The sequence below is a fragment of the Peromyscus californicus genome, unplaced genomic scaffold (assembly GCF_007827085.1).
Source record: "Peromyscus californicus insignis strain IS unplaced genomic scaffold, ASM782708v3 Scaffold_103__1_contigs__length_141072, whole genome shotgun sequence".
NCBI lineage: Eukaryota > Metazoa > Chordata > Mammalia > Rodentia > Cricetidae > Peromyscus > Peromyscus californicus.
In genome coordinates, this window is record NW_026294384.1 from 81,007 (window position 1) to 106,145 (window position 25,139).

The window sequence follows — 25,139 nt, forward strand, 5'->3', positions numbered from 1 at the left end:
AAGGAACATTGAAAAAGGAAGGAAAGATCTTGAGAGTCTTAAGATGAGGGAGATTACTGTGAGAATATGTGTACTATAAAGAGTAGAATGTATATAGTAAAGTCTTACCCACATTACCACCAAAATGTGTTCAATAAGGATGACATTATGAAACTTGATAAACTGGATGGGAAAATGATGAAAGCTGAGAATGGAAGAGGGTGTCACTCGAAGGAAATGGAACAGAGATATTTTAAGTGTCATCTAAAAATCTTAAAACTAGGAATGGGTCAGTAAAGTGATTTATCCCTGAACTTTTGAAGAGAATTTAAATCTGGTCTCATGAAAATAACATAACATTTTGGGACAAAGATGCACCCTAACAACCCTGCACTGGAGGCCAAGATGGAGAGGACCTCCACAGCCACCATGACCTTCCCTTTGGTGCTGTGGTAGACAGGGAGGAAGGTGACCCACACACTGCAGAATACCAGCATGCTGAAGGTCAGGAATTTAGCTTCATTGAATCTGTCAGGAAGATTCCGGGCCAAGAAAGCCACAGTGAAGCTCCCCAGAGCCAAGGAGCCCAAGTATCCCAACACAAAATGGAATGCAATAGCTGAGCCTTTGCTGCATACAATGATAATCTGTCCATGGTCAGAGTGTGTATCTGTGTCAATAAAGGGAGGGGCTGTGACCAGCCAGATTCCACAGAGAATGAGTTGGATCAAGGTACAGATGGGAATGACAAATTTAGGTGCCCCTGATACCAGTATCCCTCTCATTCTTTTTCCTGGAGTCGTGAGCTTGAAGGCCAAGACAACTGTAATAGTCTTGGCCAAGACTGTAGACACAGCCACTGTGAAGAAGACTCCAAATGTAGTCTGCTGAAGGATGCAGGTGACTATGTGGGGATGTCCAATGAAGAGCAATGAACAGAGGAAACAGATTGTGATGGAGATCAGTAGGATGTAGCTGAGAATGCAGTTATTGGCCTTCACTATGGGAGTGTTATTATACTTCACAAAAGCACCAAGAACAAGAGCTGAGAGGGCAGAGAAGCACAGGGACATGCAGGCCAGAGTCATCCCCAATGGGTCTTCATAAGCTAGAAATGAGACATGTCTTTGCAGGCAGCGTGTGCGCTCTGGGTTGGGATACTGATCCTCCAGACAGTGAACACACTGCTCCATATCTGCAGAAGGAAATTAAAAATTCCATCATTATAGTCTTAATCTTTTAGTGTCTGTATTAATCAGAGGACACCTCAATAACTGTTTTTGTCTTCATTGATAATTTTTTCCTGGTTGATATAGGGAGCAGCGAGGTCAGGCTGCTCTGTAGCAATCCATCCTTGGTGATGGAAATCACCACTTTTACCATAAAGGGAACAGAGTAGCTTCTTATTCCCATTTATCAACTTCCATATTTATGCAAGTTTTTAAAATTAGAAAAATACTTATTTTCTTAGGGTTTATAAGTGGTAATAAAAACAGCTCAGATTGGTTAAATTCTCAAACATTATACTTATTATCTACACATCTTTGCACTGTGAATGTGTGGTGGATAAAGTGAGAGAGGCTTCTATATGCTCAGAGATGTGATTGCTTGGTCACTAGGGAATGGACCTATTTGAAAAGATTAAAATATGTGTTCTTATTGTAGTAGGTTTGACCTTGTTGAGAGAAATGTGTCACTGAAGATGGGCTTTCATTTTTTCAAAAGCTCAAGCATACCTCAGTGCCTCTCTCTTCATGTTCCTGAGGATCTGTATGTAGAACACTCATCTTCTCCAGAACTGTGTCTCTCTCTGTTCTGACATATTCCCTGTCATTATGACAATAGATTAAAACTGTAAGCAAGCCCCAATTAAATGCTTTATTCATAAGTCTTGTCATGGTTATGGTGTCTCTTCACTGTAATATAACACACACGAAGACAAAAATAATAGGGAGGAGTGAAATATTACTGTGACAGGCCCAGACATGCTTCTCGTTGCCAAAATGTGGTCTTTGGAACTGCGGATTAGGAAAGCAGTTGAATGTTTTAAGTAAGGCTTCATGGGCCATGCTATTGGGATCATGGAAAGCAGTCCTGAGGGATATTTGAACAGTGGGAACCTCTGAAACTCAAGCAGCTTCATAGACACAAAAATTAGTAAAATGGCTCAGAGACTGTTCCTTTAATATTTTGACTAAGAGTGTGATTCCTATTTGTTCTGGTCCAAAAATATATCTGAGGCCAAACTGAAGAGTTTTGAATTAGGAAAATTGAGGAAATTTTAAGACAGTCTAGTGTTGTCTTGCTGGGGATGCTGTGAATGTGTTGCTCTGATTGATTGATAAATAAAACACTGATTGGCCAGTAGCCAGGCAGAAAGTACAGAATAGGTGGGACAAGCAGAGAAGAGAATTGTGGGAAGAGGAAGGCTGAGTCAGGAGATGCCATCCTGCCATCCAGGAAGCAACATGTATAGGCAACAAGTAAAGCCATAGAACATGTGGCAACAAATAGATTAACATAAATGGGTTAATTGAAGATATAAGAACTGGATAACAAGGAGCCTGCCACAGCCAAACAGTTTATAAGTAATATAAGTCTCTATGTGTTTACTTGGCTGTGGGACTGGCGAGTGATAGACATTTGTCCTGACCATGGGCCAGGCAAGACCAGGAAAACTTGAGCAACATTCACTTCCTTATGTGGTTATTAATTGTCACTCTTAATCAAATCCACAGTGAAAAGGAGGTAGGTGAGCATGGAAAATACTAAATAAATGGTTTGAGAAGAAAAGGAGCCCCAGGAAGTGTAATGCAGGTAATTAAAGAGCTTAAAGAGATAAAATATTTCAAAGAAAGCCTGTTGCAAAATGGAATAAAGGAAATGACAACATCAAGGTAAGAATGCACTGAGCTAAGCTTCCGACTTTTGAAATGAAATACATTAGGTTTTGGTGAAAGAAATCATTAAAAATAAAAATCAGGTAAAACTGTATTTGAACATCCTAATATGCAGAAAACATTGGAAGATTTGGTCACATGGTTCTGGCTTTGAGCAAAGGATAGAAGAAGGCAGGTATGGAACCTCCATCTATAGCTAAGTAAGGTCACTAGGACAGGTATTTGTCCAAGGTGTCCCTACATGGAGGCCAAAAGGTACCTTTGAGAAAAGCAGGGAAGGTGAAGCACAGATTTCATTGGAGATCCCAAAATGTTAGACATGGCAGAGTCATGGAGCACCTGCCAAGATACTTGCAGACAGGGTGATGAACCAGCCAAAGAGAGAGTAGTTTGTTACAATCAACAAAACAGAAAGGTATTGGAGATCTGAAGAGTGCTGGAAAATAGACACGGAGATGCAGAATTTGGAGTTTGCCCTTCTGGACTTTTGACTTTGGACGAAATGCATTTTAAATTATGATGTGCCTATGAGCCTGGGGGGGACCAGAGACCGTTATATAGGATTTTGAGTGAGAATGACCCCCACAGCCTCCTAGATTATTATGCTTGTTCTCCAGGGAGAGGCATGATTGAAAAGGATTAAGTGATTTATTCTTGTGGGAGTACCTGTGACATTTTTGGAGGAAGTGTGTCATTGACGATGGGTTTTGGTTTCTGAGTAAACACAAGTAACCCCAGTGTCTCTCTCTTCCTTCTGCCTGAGAATCTGGAAAGAGAACACTCAGCCACTTCTCCAGAACTATATCTACCTGTGTGCGGCCGGGGTCCTTGTAATTACAACAATAGACTGAACCTCTGATAGTGTCAGTGAGCCACAATTAAATGCTTTTCTCAAAAAATAATGTTCATGCTCATGGTGCCTCTTCATAGCAATAGAACACTGACTAAGACAGCATGCCCAGACAACAAAGGCAGGGGATACAATGCTATGTATGTGCGTTTTGCTCGTGCCATTGGTCTGTATCTTCATACAGAGTCAATGATTGACAATTCTCTCAGGTACACACTGTTTGCATAAATCAATATTTCCATTAAAGAAAGCTGTACTCTCATGCACCAAAATGCCCTTAGTTTTAAGTTCATAACATCAACGTTTAATATAAATATTTGGACAAAAGGACATGTACTTTTTCTACTATGTTGTATTCCAATGATGTCTGGTATGTGGATATCTATAATTTCACATTTACTTTGGTTCTTGCCACTATTCATCTATGTATTAGAAAAAAATCCAAACAACTCAAGAATTTTGAATATGTTACAACATAAAAATTTAGATATTTTTAACATTGTATTTAAAATTCATCCATACATATAGTGTATTTGGATTTAATCTACCTTCCTAGTCTTTTTGCTATTGACTTGAGAATTGAGTAGACTTGTCACTGTGTTTCAAGTGAGGCTAATGCTAGTAATGAAAGGAGAAATGAAAGGGACATAATTAATTTTAAACTAAAAAAGATTTAAATTAAATATATGCTTATGTTTACATGGTAGGCATAAATGTGCACATGTGATTTTGTAAGTGATGTTTGCATGTTAGTGTAAGCACACATGCATCTGTGCATGTATTTGCAGTTCAGAAGACAATCATCAGGTGTTTTTCTTCAGTTCCCTCTCTTTTAAAAAGTCTCTTTTTGTTCCCAACTGCACTTTACAACTTAGATGAGATGCAAGATTATGGCTATTCTGAAAACTTTTCTTATCTCTTGGTAGGATGTGATTGCTGAAGAATACTATCACATCTTGGGGTGTATTCTTGGGAACTGAATACTCATCCCAATCATTCCACAGTAATTGCTTTGCTCTGTAAGCTATTCCTCAAGGTCTTAAATATATTTCATTAAATACAAGAGTCTGAAACTCTCTCTGGTCCTCATCAGTGATAAGCTGTGTACCAGGTGGACAATAATGTGGACTGGCTGATTCTGTTTTAAATTCAATTCATACAAATGGTGAAGGAAGATTAGACATATGGATAGCAATACTGTGTTCAAAGGATTCTTGTAGAATAAATTACAAAATATTTCTGGTTTTCATTAAACATTTTTTGGAGTGAGGGACTCTTCTCCCAACCAGTGAGTCCTGCCTCTAGGATCTAGGCCCTTGGACACAGCCAGCCCTGGAAACCCTTACCCACCTCTGCCCCAGTTGCAGTCCAGCAGAGAAAGCTCCTCTATGCCCCCCAAAACCCCCCATTAGACCTTGCAATTTACAAGACCCCCCACCCTACCCCAATACCCATATGCCTGTGACCAAAGTAACTTCCTGAGACACAGAAACCAAAGTGCCATCTCTCATTGGACCAAGAGTGGCTTCCTGAGACATAGAATCTGTCAGCTCTGACTGGACAAAGAGCCCTGATAAAACCAGGAGTGGCTCCCTGATTCACAGAATCACCTAGCTTGGATTGGACCAAGAGCAGCTCCCTGAGATACAGAATCTGTCAGCTCCAATTAGACCAAGAGCTAAGTTTAAGACAGACACAGAGTGGACCATAGCAGCTCACTTAGACACAGGGACCACTTGCACCTGTTGGAGGAAGAGAAGGGCAGACATGAGTGCAAAAATACATATAACAACATAAAGAGCAATATGGCACCACCAGAACCTAGCTATTCTACAACAGCAAGACCTGAACATCACAATGTAGCAGAAGCACATAAAAGTAACCTTAAAGATAATTCATGAAGATACTAGAGGCCTTTAAAGAGCAAATAAAAAATTCCCTTAAAAATTGAGGAAAACACAAACAAAAAATGTGAAGAAATCAATAATTCCCTTAAAGAAACCTAAGAAAACCATGAAAAATATTAATCATGTGAAGGAAACTGTTGAAGACTCATCCTGAGTGAGGTCACCCAGACTCAGGACAAACATGGTATGTTCTCACTCATAAGTGGATACTAGATGTAAAGGAAATGATAACCAGACTGTATACCACAGCTCCAGAGAAGCTAACTAACAAGGAAGACCCAAAGAGGGATGCATGGATCACCCTAGGAAAGGGGAATAGTTGAGATTTCCATGAGTGAACTGGGGGTGAGGTGTGGCAATAAAGGATAGGGTATGGGGGATGAGAACATAAGAGAATGGGATGGTCAAGCTGGAAAAGTGATGGAGCGAGAATGCAATGAAAGAGATACCATGATAGAGGGAAATGTCATGGGGATAGAGAGAAAGTGGGTACAAGGGAAGTTGCCAGGAATCCACAAAGATGACCCCAGCTTGGACAACTAGAAATAGTGGTGAGGGTGCTTGAACTGGTCTGCTCTAGTAATCTGTTATCATAGAGTCTTCACCCAGTAACTGATGGAAGCCTATACAGAGATCCACAGCCAAGCACCAGGCAGTGCTCCAGGAATCCATTCAAAGAGAGATAATAGGAATTCTATGAGCAGTGCCATCAAGACCATGATGGGGAAACATGCAGGGATGTCTAAACCAAACTTGTGGAAACTCCAGAAAGTGGGATCAATGGCGGTGGAGCCTGCATGGGATAGGACTATGCTCTCTGCATCATGACACAGTTGTGTAGCTTCATCTGCTTTGAGGCCCCCTGGAGGAAGGACAGAATCCATCTGATACATGAGAGGCCATTTTGGAGCTCACTAACTATAATAGGACACCTCGTGAAGCCTTGAGCCAGGGGAAGGGCTTGGACTTGCCTCTACTGGATGTGCTTACCCATGGGAGGCCTTCCCTTCTTGTTGTATGGAATGGAGTTAAGTTGGGGGGGGCTGAAGGAGAGAAGAGAGGGATCTCTGATTGGTGTGTAAAATGACTGCAAAATTTTTATTGAAAAAAGATTTTTTTTGGAAAATATAGATTGTGTAACCTTCATTGTGTGAGCAAGATGTTTTATTTAAGGAAGACAGTTCAATTTCCTCCCAGAGTTCATATTATGGTTGATATCAGAGAAATCATTCTATTAAAATCACATATTTTATGTCTTCCATTTCCTTCAAGGACTTTTCTATTTTTGAAAGGAGAAGATATTCCATTTCAGCAACGTCTTCTGCACACAAACACATACCAGTCTCATTGGAAATCTCATGCTCTGGGCACCAGGCACAGTCAAAGCAGCAGTCTGCTGCGTGTTCTTGATGAAATTTCCTGAATCCAGGAGTGCATGTCACACTGCATGTAGAAGTCGGAAGCTGAAACGAACAAAGTAACAGACACAGGTTTCAAATATTCTTCTATTATCACACATTACATATCATATTCAGGTATCTGAGCATTTTCTATATACCTGCAATGAAGTTGAAGGACCTACAATATTTATTACATTGAGTCACATTGCATGTATCAAGTTTGATTGTAGAGATTAGAAATTGTGTCTTCCCTGATCAAAATGATTTAAAAGGCATGCTTAGGAGGCATGCATTGCTCCCGAAGGGTTTAAAATCAAAATCAAGGATGATGAATTGGGTGGGGGAGAAGACAGAGTGGGATTATATAGAGTCACAGAATGAAAAAACTGGGCATGTGGTAGGAGTCTCTCACAGGCTTAAAATTGTACGTTAAATGAAAGTTTGGGATTTAGAAATATGTTTCTGGAAACAATTGCATGCTATCCTTGATTAAGCTATAAAGATGTTGACACAGAATCACAAAATTTAATGGTTTCTATCTAGTTATAAAATTTTAATGATCTACATATTGTGTTTTTATTTTGTATATCTGTTTCTGTGGTATGAGGTGAATTGAAATACAACTCTTGGTGTCTATGGATCCCCAAAGGATTGTATCACCATGACCTGGACATATTGGAAGTTGCGAATCATCAAAAACAGAGCTGTGTGAACTGAGATTGGGCCCTTCACAAGACCAGAGACTGTTGTTAACCACCAAGCCATCACTCTGATCTCACACATTTTTGTAGCACAGATGTTCTGCAAGGAATGAAAATGATTGTGTACACACCAGTGTTGCTCCCATGGTCTGCTCTAAGTCTTCAGAAATGTGCAGTTGTTGGCTCTGTGGGAAATAGGAGGAATAACCTCCTAGTTTCACCTTTAATCCAAAGCCTTGTGGGAAATTCCAAATGTTGTATATGTCATAGTCTGCACACAGTTTTCCTCTCAGATTCATGTCCACCAGCTCTCCAATAGGGTTAGTAAATACCCTCTTCTTCAGCAAAGAAGCCATCTAAGTGAGATACATCATTAAATGATTACCAATGCTTATCTAGTAAGGCATAGTGACATTGTGAATGACACGTAATTTTCAATGTGTTCCAGAAAAGACAAGAATATTGATGATATCCTATCTAGTTAATATAAGATATCTCATGTATAATTACATTTTGTTACATTTCATATGCATTATTCATGGTGCAAATAGAAGAAATGTTATCAAATAATAACATAGTGAAAAAGATCTGAACATTTGTTATTTGCATGGAAACTGTCCAAAGGGATGATTTTACTTAATTGTGTGTGGGTTAATTTGAGTATGTGTGTGTAGCAAAAATTATTTTTAAAAAGAGACAAGCTGTGTAATTAAGCAGTGAGAGGACTGGAAGTTTTTGAAAGGAATAGAGGGAATGCATATCAGGCAAATACATTATACATATAAGAGATAAAAGTAAAATTATTAACACCAAGCAGTCCTTGTTATTTGTCAACATTGATACTTCATATAAATAATTATTTATGACATTTATCAATACATATTTTGTGTCTCTAGAAAGAAATTCTTTTTTAGTTGTCACTTAAGGATTTTATGATAACATTTTCAGTGACTATTTCCAATATTAAACACATTTGTTAAAATGTTGAGATACATTCTCACAAAAATAACTACTTCACATACAAATAGTGTCATCCATTGAGTGTTAATCTTGTGAAGTCGATTTGTTGACATAAAATATTCATATTAGGGAGATTTGATAAATCTTTGTATTGATAGAATAGTCCCTGACAAGTTCATATGAAAACTTGTGGGTCCATTTAGAAATATAATGACTTAAGAATGATGGAAAGTAAGATAATTTACCTGATGACAGTCACGGAATATTCCTCTGAGTTCAGCTATAGGCTGAGAATCTACTAGTTGATAAACAATTTCATGGTAGGTGTGGGCAACAGCGTACACAGCATTGTATAAATTGTAACCTTCTGCACTCATGACCATATCAAATTTGTGTTGTGATAACCACTCAACTGTAGTGTTGAATAAATAATAATTCACTGAGCTAAAGTTGGTCTCAGAGACTGAACAGTTAAAATAATTCCACTTTGTTCTCATCTGAGAAATGTCTACTGGATATTTGGAAATGTTCACTAGTTGCATAAAATGCCTAAATTTGGAAACTTTACCACAGTGCTGTGCAAAAGTAACAGTCCCTTGGAAGGGGTCAAGGCTGAAATCTCTCTTACTTTTGGTGACATCCCAATGTGAGGTGGTGACCCAGATTCTCTGTACACCTAAATAGCCCCACCTTCTGAAGCTGACTTCTAGGGTAGAGTTCATTTCACCATAAATAATAACAACCTTTGCTGATGACGCCATGATTTGTTTGTCATATATTCCAGCCCTTGCTGTGTACAATTGCATGTTATCTGGGATCACATTCACAAAAGCTAAGCAGATTTCATTTCTTTGCATCTCTTCTCTTAAGTCTGAGAGAAACTGAATCCCCTGGTCATCATCTGAGATAACCAGCCCTACCCAGGTCCATGTAAAATAAAGCATCAAAGAGACCATGGCCTTGGGCAAACATGTATCCTTGTGTGCTATCTGGTAGACATAGGGAAATAGGACATTATCACTCAGGAGAGGATGAAATGGTCCAAAGAAAATCTGAAAGATAAAAAACAAAGAAAGCAATGTGAGGAATATAATAGGCAGAAACTTCATTCATAGATATGAGTTGTATTACTCACCTTCCAGACCTTCTACAGAAGACAGCTAGATAAACCTGTCAATGTTGAGTTGGATTCTAGAATATTTATGACAAGTCTGAATGTTCAACAAAAGTTTTGCATTTCTGCCCCCTACCCATTCATTTATTTTTGTAATACAAAGAAATGTTGGTGACATACCAAAACGTGATTTCTTAATCCTTTAGAAGATATAGATTGGCACACACCAACTCATGTTGCCCATTCATTCTCTGTAGAAGCTTGAGATTGGCATAGACAAGCTGCTATCTCTAATTTGTACCACTCTGTCTCACCTTTGGATATGTGATAATGGTTGTCATTTTTATAGAGGTACTCCATGATGGTCCTATAAGTGATACATCACATATAGAATTTCCACACTTATAATTAGGAATTATTGAAAAATTTCCTTGTGGTGAATATAATAAATCAATTACTTTCGTTGTATTAGAACATAGGCCAACAAGGATGGAAAATAGCAAAGACATGTTGGGTAAAAGATAAGGGTTCCTGTTGATCTCTTCAGTAGCAAAAATCAATGCCAGAAAAAACTCGAATTTCTCTGTCGGTACTCTAAAAATGACACAAGAGCATCATAGAGGATATTACAAATATGAAATGTTCAAAACCAATGAAATAAACCTTTTTCTATGCCCCCTCTAAATTTGTATAATAATTCTGGATTTCTTCATGTCAGGGTATGGAAACAGTGATCTTTAAAGATGAAAGCATTTCCAGAACTCATCTAAATAGATCATTCTGAGATAACAGTTTTCTCTTTGTAAAAATACATAAGGGGCTTTTGTGATCCCTGAATGCCATCTACAGTCTGCTCTACATTTGTTTTGTGATTGTCATTCTCTAGAGAAACATGAAAAAAACAATTACATGAACCATATATCTACAGAATGGCACTTTATCCTTAATTTGTTAAAGGATAACTAAAGAAGGATTAAAGTTGAGCAGATTTTATTCATTAAAATTTTCATTCATGTGTAAAAGTGTCTTGACCATATTGAGTATATCAAAAAATCACACAATAGATCCTGGCTTTCAACACAATGTAGATGTCTCCTGCTCTTCCCAAGCTCATGCTGTAACTAGGAATTAAAAGAGACCAAGTGTATACAAATAAAAAAGGAAGAAGTCAAACTATTAATATTTGCGGAGGTTATTATAGTATACATAATTGACCATAAAATCCTATCAGGGAACTGCTACAGCTGATAATCACATTCAGTGTTTTGCATAAATGCAAGATTAACTCAAAAACATCACATGTCCTCTTATATATGAATGATCAATGGGCTGAAAAAACAATCAGAAAAACAACCCTATTGACAATAGCCACAAATTTAAAAAAAAATATGGATATAACTCTAACCAAGCAAATGAAAGTCCTGCATGACAAAATCTTCAAGTATTTTAAGAAAGAAAGAGAAAGAAATATCAGAAGATGGAAAGATCTCCCATGCTCAGGAATTGGTAGAGTTAACATAGTTAAAATGTCAATCTTACCAAAATCCATATATAGATTCAAAGTAATTCCCATCACATTCCAATACAATTCTTTACAGATCTTGAAAAAAAACAATACTCAATATCAAATGGGAAAACAAAAAAAAAAACAGGATAGATAAACAATTTTCTACAATAAAATGACCCCATAGTTAACATCATCTCTGATTTCAAGCTCCACGACAAAGCTATAACAATAAAAACCACAGGTAATAGAGGGTATTAGGATAAAAACAGAGAGTTTATCCACTGGGATTAAGTGGAAGGTCCAGATATTAAACCAAAAACTGATGAACACCTGGTTTTTGAAAAGGAAACCATAATTATACAAAGGAAAATAGAAAGCATCTGAAAAAAGTGGTGCTGACATAACATTGTGTCAACATGTAGACGAATGCAAATAGATCCATATCTGTCACCATGCACAAAACTCAATTCCATGAGGATGAAAGACCTCAATATAAAACAACTTACACTGAACCTGATAGAAAAGAAAGTTGCATAGAGCCTTGAGTGCATGGCCAGGTGACATGTTCTTGAACACAATACCAATAGTGCAAGCTCTAAGATTGAAAATTAATAAATGGTACCTCATGAAATTGAACAGCTTTTGTAAGGCAAAGAGAACCATCAATAGAGCCAAATGGAAGCCTACAAAATAGGAAAAGGTCTTCAACAACCCACACGTCAGATAAAATATAAAAAACTGATTTCCAAATATATTATAATGAGTTGATTTCCAAAGCATATAGTGAACTGAACTAGACATCAACAAACTAAATTATCCAATTTAAAATGGAGGACAAATCTAAACAGAGAATGTAAGTAAATTGGTTGCAACAACTCTGGATTTAGTCCCAGATTTTAGCAGCAAAACGTGAGTATTGAAACTCTGAGAAAGGTGTCCTGACTACCTGGGGAGTCAGGCAACACCTGGAGATGCTTGGAATAGCTCTGATGGCTGAACTGCAAGGAGACAGTTCAGCCCTGGAAGGTGAGGTATCCTGGACACCTGGAGTTGCTGAGAACAACAGATCTACCCTGAAGGTTTCCTGGACACCTGGAGCTGTTGTGCAGAGCTCTGACTGCTGGAACTACAAAGAAGCAGCCAAACCCTGGAAGGTACAATTTTTCTGACTTCTCAAGAAAGTCATGCCTGGAACTACTTCAGCAGGAAAGGGTGTCCTGACAATTTGGGAAAGTCACGGTATAAATGGTGTGAAGGGGGGTGATCTCTCATCAGGATATAGCAATCCTGCTCCTCTCCTGGACAGCTGCTACAGCTGAGCTTTGCTCTACACCTACTTAAGAGGGCTTCCTAGCAGAGCTCTGCTTCTCCAGCCTAAGATAATGCTTCTTTTACTTCACACTGCAAAAGGAAAAACCCCTGCAAAAATGTCACAATCTCCTCCAGCTCCAGAGAAAAGAGTTATTTTTTCAGCTCACTCTTGCTGTGTCCACTGAGAGACATCTCAGCAAAGATCTGTTCAGCTCCTCCTTGCTCTGCTCTTTTAGCTCTCCCTTGTTTGGCCTCTGAGGGACATCTCAGCAAGGATCTTCTCTATGCCAGTGAATGAATATCTTCATATCCAAATCTCTTTTGAGAAAGAGATTTATTTGGAAAGGAGGTGTCCAGGAGAGTGGCTGCCTCTACCAGGGAGGAGAGAACAGCCATTTTTTCTAACTGACCAGGCAGGGTGATTTATATAGGAAGTCTTAGGAGTGGAGTGAATGAGAGTTTGACTTGGGGCCCAGGGTTCTACTATTCTGCTCTGTGATTGTTTGGTTTCACAACTCAGTTGGCCAGGAGCAGAGATGGTTCTGATATAAACTGAGCCAAACTGTGGTTCTTTCTGCCCTGATCTGATCCACCTTTCCCTAGTTCTGGGCTCATGGTCAGGGTGGGTTTCTTTAGCCACCTCCTTTTCTCTTCACACCCTTGTTTTGTTTAGTAATAAGCGGCTGGGGATTGGAAAGGGTAATAAGCAGCTGGGGATTGAAAAGTGTAATAAGCAGTTGGAGGTTGGAAAGAGGGCACAGTTATCATTAGACTGCTTCCTGCTGAATTGAGGCATCAAGGTTCTTGGTACAATCTTGATCTTCCTCCTCAAGATGTAGCCAGGTTCTGCAGATGTCTGGCTTCATCGATAGGGGCTGGTAATCCCGTAATATTAACTTGTTCAGAGTTTGGTCCCAAGTATTTTGGATTGTTGTGCCCAGATCGTGATCCCCAGAGAGACCACCAAAGATGAGCATGCCGGAATGCAAAAGCAAGGTTAAATTCTGGGATATCCAAAAGCAATACAAGCCTAGGCAGGGACTTTGTCCAATACTCCCAACGCAGTGGAAGCTGGAGGAAGTGCCTGCCTGTCTGCAAGCTCAGTTTTTAAAGGGAAAAATCACAAGGTTACACCATTTAGGGGTGCTAGTACGGGTACAATTCTGATTGGCTCGCTTCTCGGGGCTTTCTAGAAATCATGGCTTAATCTTACTTCTAAGGGAGTGGTTGCCCACCACCATTTCTCATTGGCTGCCCTCAGGTGGGGGCATTTTTATGGTCAGTTACCCTGGAAACCAGAGAGAGGACATTACATAGTCTGGCAGGCATTACCTCGTGACTACCTTGTGACTCTGTACTTTTATACTTCCTGGTTTCTGGAATCTGGACTGACTTGTTTCAGTAACTATTGGCCTATTCCTAGAAGGAGAAATCTTAGGCCTTAGTTTTCGGGTGAAGACATTTTGGTCTTATTTCTAAGATGGCTCATTTTGGTCTCACAGGATTTGTTGTTGAAGAAATCTAACCAAGATGTTTATGAGGCAGGGTGCAAATAGTAGGGCCAGGAAAAGTAAGAAAAGATGGGATAAGAAAGGTAGCATCCATTTCCATATCTGACTATTAGTGCTCTACTGTCTGGGGGCATCAAGCTGTTTCTGATTTGAAGATCCATTTGAAGTTGTTGTGTCTTATCTTTCACTAACCCTGATTGATTGATATGAAATCAACATTCTTCCCCCCAAAAAGGGGAAAAGACCACTTCTTTCTGCTGTTAAGAAATCCAATCCTCTCTGATTTTCAATACTACAGTGGCCAGTGAGTCTATTTGTTCCTGAAGAGTAAGGATGGTCTGAGCTACTTGTTGGAAATTCTGGATGAATTGTAAGAAAATATGATTGTAAATAGCTAGAGAAGTAATCAGTTCTGATATTCCAGTGGCTATACCTGCACTTATGCCCAGGGCTGCTAGAAAGACTATTATTTGGATGGCTCGTTTGTCATGCCTTGCTGCTATGAACTTGGTGATGGGAATTGACAAGGGTTCTTCACCAGGTACCATCCATAATTTAGGAAACAAGAATATCATGGCACAAGTCCCAGACTACCTAGCAGGTAAACAGTGATAAACCTGAGTATCACAGAGAATAGAGTCATTGTGAATGTTTGGACAAAGGGGCTTTTTAGTACCAAGGGTAATGGTAGTATTATAGTCTTCAGAATCCAGAGCACCCACAAATTGTATTACTGAGGAGTTAAAGCAGTTTGTAATGCCAAAGAGAATATGAGAGAAATAAGGGGTAATGGTGACATTTGGCTTGAAGTAATTAATAAATGGTAAGGTGAGAGAATCTAATAGGACAATGGGTGAAGCCACAAATGATGGATGAGCATTTGACTCTGGAAGGACACATAACCAGCATTCTCCAAAATTGTCAGCCTGAGCATCATTCAATAGCTGATATGTGGTACTTAGTGTCTGAAACAAGAGATGGTGTGACAAGAATGTAAGATCAAAAAAAAGGGGGTGACATTGAGGATGTAAGAGCCTTTGGGGATCTTGGACTACTTCTACTCTATCCATTACTAGGGACTGAAAGAGCAGAATGTGTCCTCTATTATTTGAGCATATCTGGTGGACAAATTTGATAGGTGCTATAGTAAAGTTTCCCAATGACTCCCATTTTTCAATTGCAATGCCTTGGGTCCTTAATCAGAAAGTAAAAGATTCTCCATTTTTTTATAACAGGCAGAGTTATTTCCTGCATATGCATTATGTTTCCAGCAGTCTCCAGAGCCTACCATATGAGTGGTCTATTTGAACAGCTGGGCACATGTCTCTTAAATCTTAAATATCCAAATGTAGAGTTTAATAGCAATATGAGCGAGTGGGAAGAAGTAGAAGGAGAAGAGGTAGGGCATGGCCTGATAGGGTAGGGCATGATCCTTGAGAGGTTGATGAGGTCTCATTATTCTGAGACCAGCAGCAGGCTGATGGTCTGTGAATAGTTTTTGGGGTTGTCTCGTTGCTATTTAACAAGCATGGGTTAGAACTATCAGTTCAGCCTGCTGATTTGTGGTATGTGCTGGAAGAGCTTGTGTTTTGACCACTATGGTATCTGAGAGAATTGCATATCCTACTCCATATACTCCTTGTATATGAAGGTGCTGCCATCTGTATACCATGTGTAAATGGCCAGAGGTAGTGCTCTTTCTTGCATATGTATCAGATAGCTTAGTAAATCTCTTAGAGTCTCAATGTATGAGTGTGATGGCAAGTATTCTAGGACTGGTTGCGAGAGAAAATTTGAGATATTAAAAGGTGTCCCATGCTGCTGTGGACTTCCCATCTGGACAAGAGGTGAATGCCTGGACTCAGCCTAGATCCCATCCCTGGGCACCACCCATTCTGGGGAAGACCTGCCCAACTTGGCCCAAGGTTCTGGCCATCAGGCAGGATCCCTTCCACCACCACCAAGAAGGCTCCCTCCTCCAAGACCCCCAGCAGACCCGGCAATCTCCACGCCTTCCCCACACACCCATCATCGCCCGAGACCCCAGCCACTTCCTGAGACTTAGAGACCAGGCCCCAGCTCCCATCCTACCCCGCACTTTCCATCTGGACAAGAGCTCCCATCCAGTCCCAGATCTCCCATCTGGACAAGAGAGAGAGACTTCCTGAATCTGTCAGCTCTGTCTGGAATGAGTGTACTGATAAGACCAAGAATGAAACCACAAGGAGATGGGCAGACATCAAGGCAGAAATACATACAACAAAATAAAGAGCAATACAGCATCACCAGAACCTAGCCCTCCTCCAAAATCTAGACCTGAACATCAAAAATTTGAAGAAGCAGAAGAAAATAGCTTTATGAGTAACATAATGAAGAAGGTAGAGGCTTATATAGAATTAATCACAAATGAAATTGAGGAAAAGAAAAACAAAAAAATGGGAAGAATGCTATAAAGAACTAGAGAAAGGGACAAATAAAGCAGAAGAAAACAAGAAAGCACTGGAAGAAAACAATAAAGCCCTGAAAGAAAATCATGAAAGCAATGAAACAGATGAAGGAAACAGTCTAAGACCTGAAAAGAAAATAGAAAAAATGAAGAAGACACAAACACAGGGAATGCTGGAAATAGAAAATCTGAGAAAAAAAACAGGAACTTCAGATGCAAGTATAACCAACATAATGCAAGAGATGGAAGAGAGGATCTCTGGCGTTGAAGATACGGTAGAAGAAATAGATTCATCAGTCAAAGAAAATACTAAAGCCAACAAAGTCATGAACCAAAATGTCTAAGAAATTTGGGACACCATGAAAAGACCAAACCTATGAATATTAGGGATAGAGGAAAGAGAAGAATACTAACTCAAAGGCACAACAAGATCATAGAAGAAAACTTTCCCAACTTAAAGAAGGAAATATCTATGAAGATACAAGAAGTCTATAGAACACCAAACAGACTAGACCCCCCAAAAAAGTCCCCTTGCCACATAATAATTAAGTAACTAAATGTACAGAATAAAGAAAGAATATTAAGAGCAGCAAAGGAAAAAGGCCAAGTGACTTAAAAAGGCAAACCCATTAGAATAACACCAGATTTCTCAGTGGAGACTTTGAAAGCCAGAAGGACATAGACAGATGTAATGTAGACACTAAGAGACCATGGATTCCAGCCTAGACTAATATACCCAGCAAAACTTTCAATCATCATAGATGGAGTGAACAACACATTCCAAGACAAAGCCAGATTTAAACAATACTTACCCACAAATCCAGCCCTACAGAAAGCACTAGAAGGAAAATTCCAACCTAAGGAAGTCAGATATACCCTTGAAAACACAGGCAATAGATAAAGCCACAGCAGTAAACCCCAATGAAGAGAAGTACACACACACTACCACCAAAAAAAAACAGGAATGAACAATCACTGGTCATTAATGTCCCTTAATATCAACGGACTTAACTCACCTATAAAAAGACATAGGCTTACAGAATGGATACAAAAGCAGGACCTATCTTTCTGCTGCATACAAGAAACACACCTCAAAATCAAAGATAGACACTACCTAAGAAAAAGAGTCTGGGAAAAGACTTTCCAATCAAACGGTCTAAAGAAACAAGTGGGTGTAGCCATCCTAATATCCAGAAAAAAAAAGACTTCAAACTAAAATCAATCAAAAGAGATCAAGAAAAGCATTACATACTCATCACAGAAAAGATCCAAGAAGATGAAGTTTCAATTCTGAACATTTATGCCCCAAACACAAGGGCACCCACATATGTAAAAGAAACATTACCAATGCTTAAACCACATATGAAACCCCACACATTAATAGTGGGAGACCTCAACACCCCATTTTCACCACTGGACAGATCTCCCAAATTGAAACTTAACAGAGAAACAAAGGACTTAACTGATGTTATAACTCAAATGGACTTAATCAATAACTACAGAATATTCCATCCTAACAAAAAAAATATACCTTCTTCTCAGCATCCCACGGAACCTTCTCTAAAATCGACCACATACTTGGCCACAAAGCAAATCTTAACAGATACAAAACAATTGGAATAACCTCCTGTGTTCTATCAGAACACCATGGTTTAAAGTTAGATTTAAACAACAACAGAAACTACAGCTAACCTACAATCTCATGGAAACAGAATAACGCTCAACTGAATCACCAATGGGTTAAGGAAGAAATAAAGAAAGAAATTAAAGACTTCCTAGAGATCAACGAAAATGAAAGCACCACATACCCAAACTTATGGGACACTATGGAAGCAGTGCTAAAAGGGAAATTCATAGCACTAAATGCCCACATAAAGAAGTTGGAGAAATCTTGTACTAGTGACTTAACAGCACACCTGAAAGCTCCAGAACAAGAAGCAAAGTCTCCCAGGAAGAATAGACACCAGGAAATTATCAAAGTGAGAGCTGAAATCAATAAAATGGAAACAAAGAGAACAATACAAAAAAATTAATGAAACAAAGAGTTGGTTCTTTGAGAAAATCAACAAGATAGACAAGCCCTTATCCAAACTAACCAAAAGACAGAGAAAGAACATCCAAATTAACAAAATCAGAAATGAAAAAGGGGACATAACAACAGACATTGAGGAAATCCAGAGAATCATCAGGTCATACCTCAAAAACCTCTACTCCACAAAACTGGAAAATCTAAAACAAATAGATAATGTTCTGGATAGATACTACATACTTAAGTTAAATCCAGATCAGATAAACTATTTAAATAGTCCAATAACCCCTAAGGAAATAGAAACAGTCATTAAAATTCTCCCAAGCCCAGGGCCAGATAGTTTCAGCACAGAATTCTACCAGATCTTCAAAGAAGAGTTAATATCAATATTCTTTAAATTGTTCCACACAATAGAAACAGAAGGAACATTACCAAACTCCTTCTATGAGGTTACAATTACCCTGATTTCTAAACCAAACAAGGATACAACAAAGAAAGCGAACTACATACCGATATCCCTCATGAACAATGATGCAAAAATACTCAATAAAATACTTGCAAACAGACTCTAAGAACAGATCAAAACAATTTTCCACCATGATCAAGTAGGCTTCATCCCAGGGATGCAAGGGTGGTTCAACATATGAAAGTCTGTCAATGTAATACACCATATAAAGAAACTCAAAAGAAAAAAAAAACACATGATAATCTCACTAGATGCAGAAAAGGCATTTGACAAAATCCAACACCCCTTCATAATAAAGGTCTTGGAGTGATCAGGAATACAGGGAACATACCTAAACATAATAAAGGCAATTTACAGCAAGCCAACAGCCAATATCAAATTAAATGGAGAGAAACTCAAAGTGATTCCATTAAAATCAACAATGAGGCAAGGCTGTCAGCTCTCCCCATACTTATTCAATATAGTACTTGAAGTTCTAGCCAGAGCAATAAGACCACATAAGGAGATTAAGGGGATACAAATTGGAAAGGAAGAAGTCAAGCTTTCCCTATTTGCAGATGACATGATAGTATACTTGAGTGACCCCAAAGATTCCACCAAGGAACAGATAAAGCTTGTAAACACCTTCAACAACATAGCAGGATACAAGATCAACTCAAAAAAATCAGTAGCCCTCCTATGTACAATTGACAAACAGGCTGAGAAGGAAATCAGACATACATCACCCTTTACAATAGCCACAAATGGTATAAAATACCTTGGGATAACACTAACCAAGCAAGTGAAGGACCTATATGACAAGAACTTTAAGTCCCTGAAAAAAGAAATTGAAGATGTCAGAAAATGGGAAGATCTCCCATGATCATGGATAGGCAGGACTAACATAGTAAAAATGGCAATCTTACCAAAAGCAATCTACAGATTCAATGCAATCCCCATCAAAATACCAACATAATTCTTCACAGACCTGGAAAGAATAATACTCAACTTCATATGGAAAAACAAAAAACCCAGGATAGCCAAAAGAATCCTGTACAATAAAACAACCTCTGGAGGCATCACGAACCCTGACCTCAAGCTCTACTATAGAGCCACAGTAATACAAACAGCTTGGTACTGGCATAAATACTGACATGGGGATCAATGGAATCAAATTGAAGACCCTGACATTAATCCGCACACCTATGAACATATAATTTTTGACATAGAAGCCAAAACTGTACAATGGCAAAAAGAAAGCATCTTCAACAAATGGTGCTGGCATAACTGGATATCAATTTGTAGAAGGCTGCAAATAGATCCATATCTGTCATGGTGTACAAAACTTAGGTCCAAGTGGGTCAAAGACCTCAAAATAGATCCAGCTACTCTGAACCTGCTAGAAGACAAAGTAAGAAGGAGTCTTGAACGCATTGGCATAGGAGGTCATTTTCTAAATATAACACCAGTAACACAGATACTAAGAGAAACAATCAATCATGGGACCTCTTGAAACTGAGAAGCTTTTGGAGAGCAAAGGGCATGGTCAACAAGGCAAAGCAACAGCCTACAGAATGTGAAAAAAGTCTTCACGAACCCCACATCTAACAGAGAACTAATATCCAGAATATATAAAGAACACAAGAAATTAGACATCAAAAATGCCCAACAGTCCAATAAAGAAATGCACTATAGAACTAAACAGAGAATTCTCAACAGAGGAAACTCAAATGGCTGAAAGATATTTAAGGAATTGCTCAACATCCCTAATTATCAGGAAATGCAAATCAAAACAACTCTGAGATACCACCTCATGCCTGTCAGAATGGCTAAGATCAAAAACACTGAAGACAGCTTAGGCTGGAGAGGATATGGAGCTAGGGGAACTCTTCTCCACTGCTGGTGGGAATGCAAGCTTATACAACCACTTTGGAAATCAATATGGCACTTTCTTAGAAAATTGGGAATCAATCTCCCCAAAGATCGTGCTATACCACTCTTGGACATGTACCCAAGGAATGCTCAATCATGCCACATGGGCAATTGCTCAGCTATGTTCATATCAGCATTTTTTGTAACAGCCAGAACCCGGAAACAACTTAGATGCCCTTCAACTGAAGAATGGATAAATAAAATGTGGAACATATACACAATGGAATACTACTCAGCAGAGAAAAACAATGATAATGTGAGGTTGGCAGTCAAATGGATGAATCTAGAAAAAATCATCCTGATTGAGGTAACCCAGACTCAGAAAGACAAATATGGTATGTACTCACTCATAGGAGGATACTAGATGTAAAACAAAGATGACTAGACTGCTACTCACAACTCCAGGGAGGCTACCTAGAAAACAGGACCCCAAGAAAGACACAGGGATCACCCAATGACAGAGAAATGGATGAGATCTACATGAACAACATGGACGTGAGTTAGGGTAATGAGGGGCAAGGGTCGAGGGAAAGAGAGCTTAGCAAAGCGGGAGATCCCGGCTGGATCAAGAACAGAGAGGGAGAACAAGGAATAAAAGACCATGATAAATGAAGACCACATGAGAATAGGAAGAAACAAAGTGCTAGAGAGGCCCACAGAAATCCACAAATATACCTCCACAATAGACTACTGGCAATGGTCGATGGAAAGCCTGAACTGACCTACTCTGGTGATAGGATGGCCAAACACCCTAATTGTGCTAGAAACCTCATCCATTGACTGAGGGAACCAGATGCAGAGATCCATGGCCAGACCCCAGGTGGAGCTCCAGGAGTCCAATTGGCAAGAAAAAGGAGGTTTTTTATGAGCGAGAATTGTTGAGACCAAGGTTGGATAAAGCACAGGGACAAATAGCCAAATGAATGGAAACTCATGAACTATGAACCAATAGCTGAGGTGCCCCCAACTGGTTCAAGCCCTCTGGATAAATGAGACAGTTGATTAGCTTGATCTGTTTGGGAGGCATCCAGGCAGTTGGACTGGGCCCTGTGCTCAGTGCATGAGTTGGCTGTTTGAAACCTGGGGCTTATTCAGGGACACTTGGCTCAGCCTGGGAGGAGGGGACTGGACCTGCCTGGACTGAATCTACCAGGTTGAACTCAATCGTTAGGGGAGTCTTTGCCCTGGAGGAGATGGGAAGGGGGAAGAGCTGGGGGGAATGCGGGGGGGGGTGAGGGGGGAGAACATGGGAATCTGTGGCTGATATGTAAAATTAAAATAAATTATAAAATAAAATAAAAAAGGTAAACATGTTGAAAAGTCATTGTTGTGTTCTCTACCAATGCCACCTGAAGGGAGAGAACTTTAGAGGGAGGTGATATTTGAAGGCCCTTATATGTTAAAGGTATGACAGATGGTAAGGAGAAGGACAGTAATGGGTGACCCAAAGGTTGACTTCATAGGAGGTGCTTTCCATCTGGGGTCTCAGGATCCAGGTTGGTACAATTTGAGAGGGCCTGCTCTTTCAGCTCTCCATTGTTTTGTCCACTGGGGGATATCTCAGCAAGGATCTTCTCTATGCCAGTAAATGAAGATCTTCACACCCAAAACTCTTTGGACAAAGAGATTTATTTGGCAAGGAAGAGTCCAGAAGAGTAGCTTCCTCTACCAGGAGTGGAGAGAACAGACTTTTTTCCTAACTGACCAGGCAGGGCAGTTTACACAGGCTATCTTGGAGTCAATGAGGGGTTGACATGGGGCCCAGGGTTCTACTGTCCTGCTGTGTGATTGGTTGGTTTCACAACTCAGTTAGCCAGGGGCAGAGATGGCTGTGATCTGACTGAGCCAAACTGTGTTTCTTTCTGTCCTGATCTGATCCATCTTTCCCTAGTTCTGGGATCCAGATTCAGGGTGGGTTTCTTTAGCCAGCCACTTTTCCTTATGGAGAATTCTCCAAAGAGGAATATCAAATGTCCCAGAAGCTTAAAAGAAATGTTCAGTATCTTTAGTCATCAGGAAAATGTAAATCAAAACTTCACTGAGGTTACATTTTATATCTGTCAGAATATTGAAGATCATTAACACAACTGATAGTTCACCCTCATGAGGATGCAAAGCAAGTGGAACACTCCTCCATTGTGGATGGGAGTGGACACTTATACAGCCAATATGGAAATCAGCATAGCTATTTTTCATGAAGATGAGAATTATTCTATCTCAAGACCCAGATATGCTACTCTTATGAATATACCTAAAGGATGCTTCATCCCATCAAAAGGACATATTCTCAACCATACCCATTGCTGCTCTATTCTTATTTGCCAGAAAATGTAAACAACATACATGTCTCTAAATGGAAAAATTGATAAAGAAAATGTATGCTACATTTCTACAATGAAGTATTACTCAGCAGTTAAAAAAAATGACACCATGAAATTGGGGAACAAATGGGATGAACTAGAAAAAAATTACTCTAGGTAAGATAATGAAGACCCACAACATAAATATGGACCATACTCACTTATATGTGGATATTATTTGCTAAATACATGATAACACAGCTACAGACTGTAGACTCAGAAAGATGAGGTATAGAAGACATGATGGAGAGCATGTGGATTGCAATGGGGTGGAGAAATAGAATACAAATTATGGGTGGACTGGGAATGGGAGGGTGAAAATGTGGAAGAAGGCATTAAATTATTTTAACTGTGGTTACAGAAATAACCCAAACAGGAGACCTCAACCTCCTGGATTATGCAGATGTGGCAAAGGCTGACACTGGACCAATGAATGCAGATCGACAAGAGATACACATGGCAACCCTTTACCATTGGAAAAAACCTCAGAGGGCCTCCTCCAGGCCCCCAGGTTGAATGTGGTCCAGTCATTTCCAGTCATTGTGGAGGAAATTCCTCCATAGGAAAATAAAATAATCCAGTACCTATTGTAAAGCACAGTAACGCACTGGATGATAGAACAGCTCTGATCAAAAACACGATAAAACAAATATTTTGGAAGATCTCCATAAGAGAACAAAGACCAAAGCTTTGAGTATGAATTGATCACATTATTCTAGAAGGCTTTGAGGACACAGGTGCAGATCTCACTATAACTATACCAAAATCATGGCATCCGTATTGTCCTCTTCAAGAGGCAGATGTCCAATTTCTAGGAATTGGGACCCCATCTAGGGTAAAACAAAGCACAAGGTATGTTGAATGCATAGGGCCAGAATAACAATGGGGAAAGCTGAAGCTGTATGTGACTAATGTAGCAGTGAATCTTTGCGGCAGAGATCTGTTTCAGCAATGAAATACCTAGATCAACATTTCTCCAAATTCAGAAGTGGAATATAGACCAATTTATGTTTCTTGGAATAATATTATGATATATGATAAATATAGCCTCCAACCATTCAGGCTGTACACAAACAGAGCACAACCACCATTAAACCATATACCTCTCAGAGGTACCATTGGCATTGCTTTTGAAATAGCTAGCTGGTAAACCTCTCTGGGTTGGACCATACCCTGTGACACAGGACAAACAACAAGCCTTAGAAGAGCTTGTTCAGGAGCAGTTAACTGCTCAACGTATTGAAGAATCTACCAGCTCTTCAAATTCTCCTGTATTTGTGATTAAAAAGAAATCTGTTCAATGGAGAATGCTGATGGATCTGAGAACTATCAATAATGTCATTCAGTCAATGGGATCTATACAGCCTGGAACACCTTTGCTTTCTCTGTTACCTAAAAGATGACCTATTATAGTTACTGACTTAAAAGTCTGTTTTTTAACACTACCTCTACAAGAAAATTATAACTGTAACTATCTAATCTTCAATCCCATCAAAGATCTAAGAAGGAAGATATTGGGACCCGAGAAAACACAAATTGCAAGCAATCAATTACCAAAAAATTGTGAGAATAGACAGAGACAGCTGGCAATATGGACAGTCACCTAAATATTGGCAGCATCACTGTGGCATCCATTCTGATTACAGTCCTAGACTATCTGACAGACAATTTCTAGAAGCAGCAATTTTGGAAAACCATCTTACCTTGTCTTGGCAAGGTTTATCAAATATATTTCAAATAATACCATTTCCAGATTTACATGAACTCAGGTCAGATGGACAGGTAGT

At 39.3% G+C, this 25,139-nt stretch overlaps 1 protein-coding gene across 2 annotated transcripts in view; it reads right to left on the reverse strand.

The window, feature by feature from the left end:
• Positions 1 to 269: 269 nt before the first annotated feature.
• The window catches only part of LOC128093867 (vomeronasal type-2 receptor 116-like), a 28,994-nt gene continuing 4,124 nt past the window's right edge, over positions 270 to 25,139 (reverse strand). The window contains exons 2-6 of one of the 2 annotated variants that reach the window (XM_052734048.1): positions 10,126 to 10,405; positions 8,943 to 9,749; positions 7,873 to 8,093; positions 6,976 to 7,109; positions 270 to 1,174 (exon numbers count right to left, since the gene is read on the reverse strand). In XM_052734048.1, the coding sequence (XP_052590008.1) occupies positions 270 to 1,174; positions 6,976 to 7,109; positions 7,873 to 8,093; positions 8,943 to 9,749; positions 10,126 to 10,405 (2,347 nt within the window). Of the gene's footprint in view, positions 1,175 to 6,975; positions 7,110 to 7,868; positions 8,094 to 8,942; positions 9,750 to 10,125; positions 10,406 to 25,139 lie in introns of both variants that reach the window. The other variant, XM_052741186.1, reaches the window with a different exon arrangement.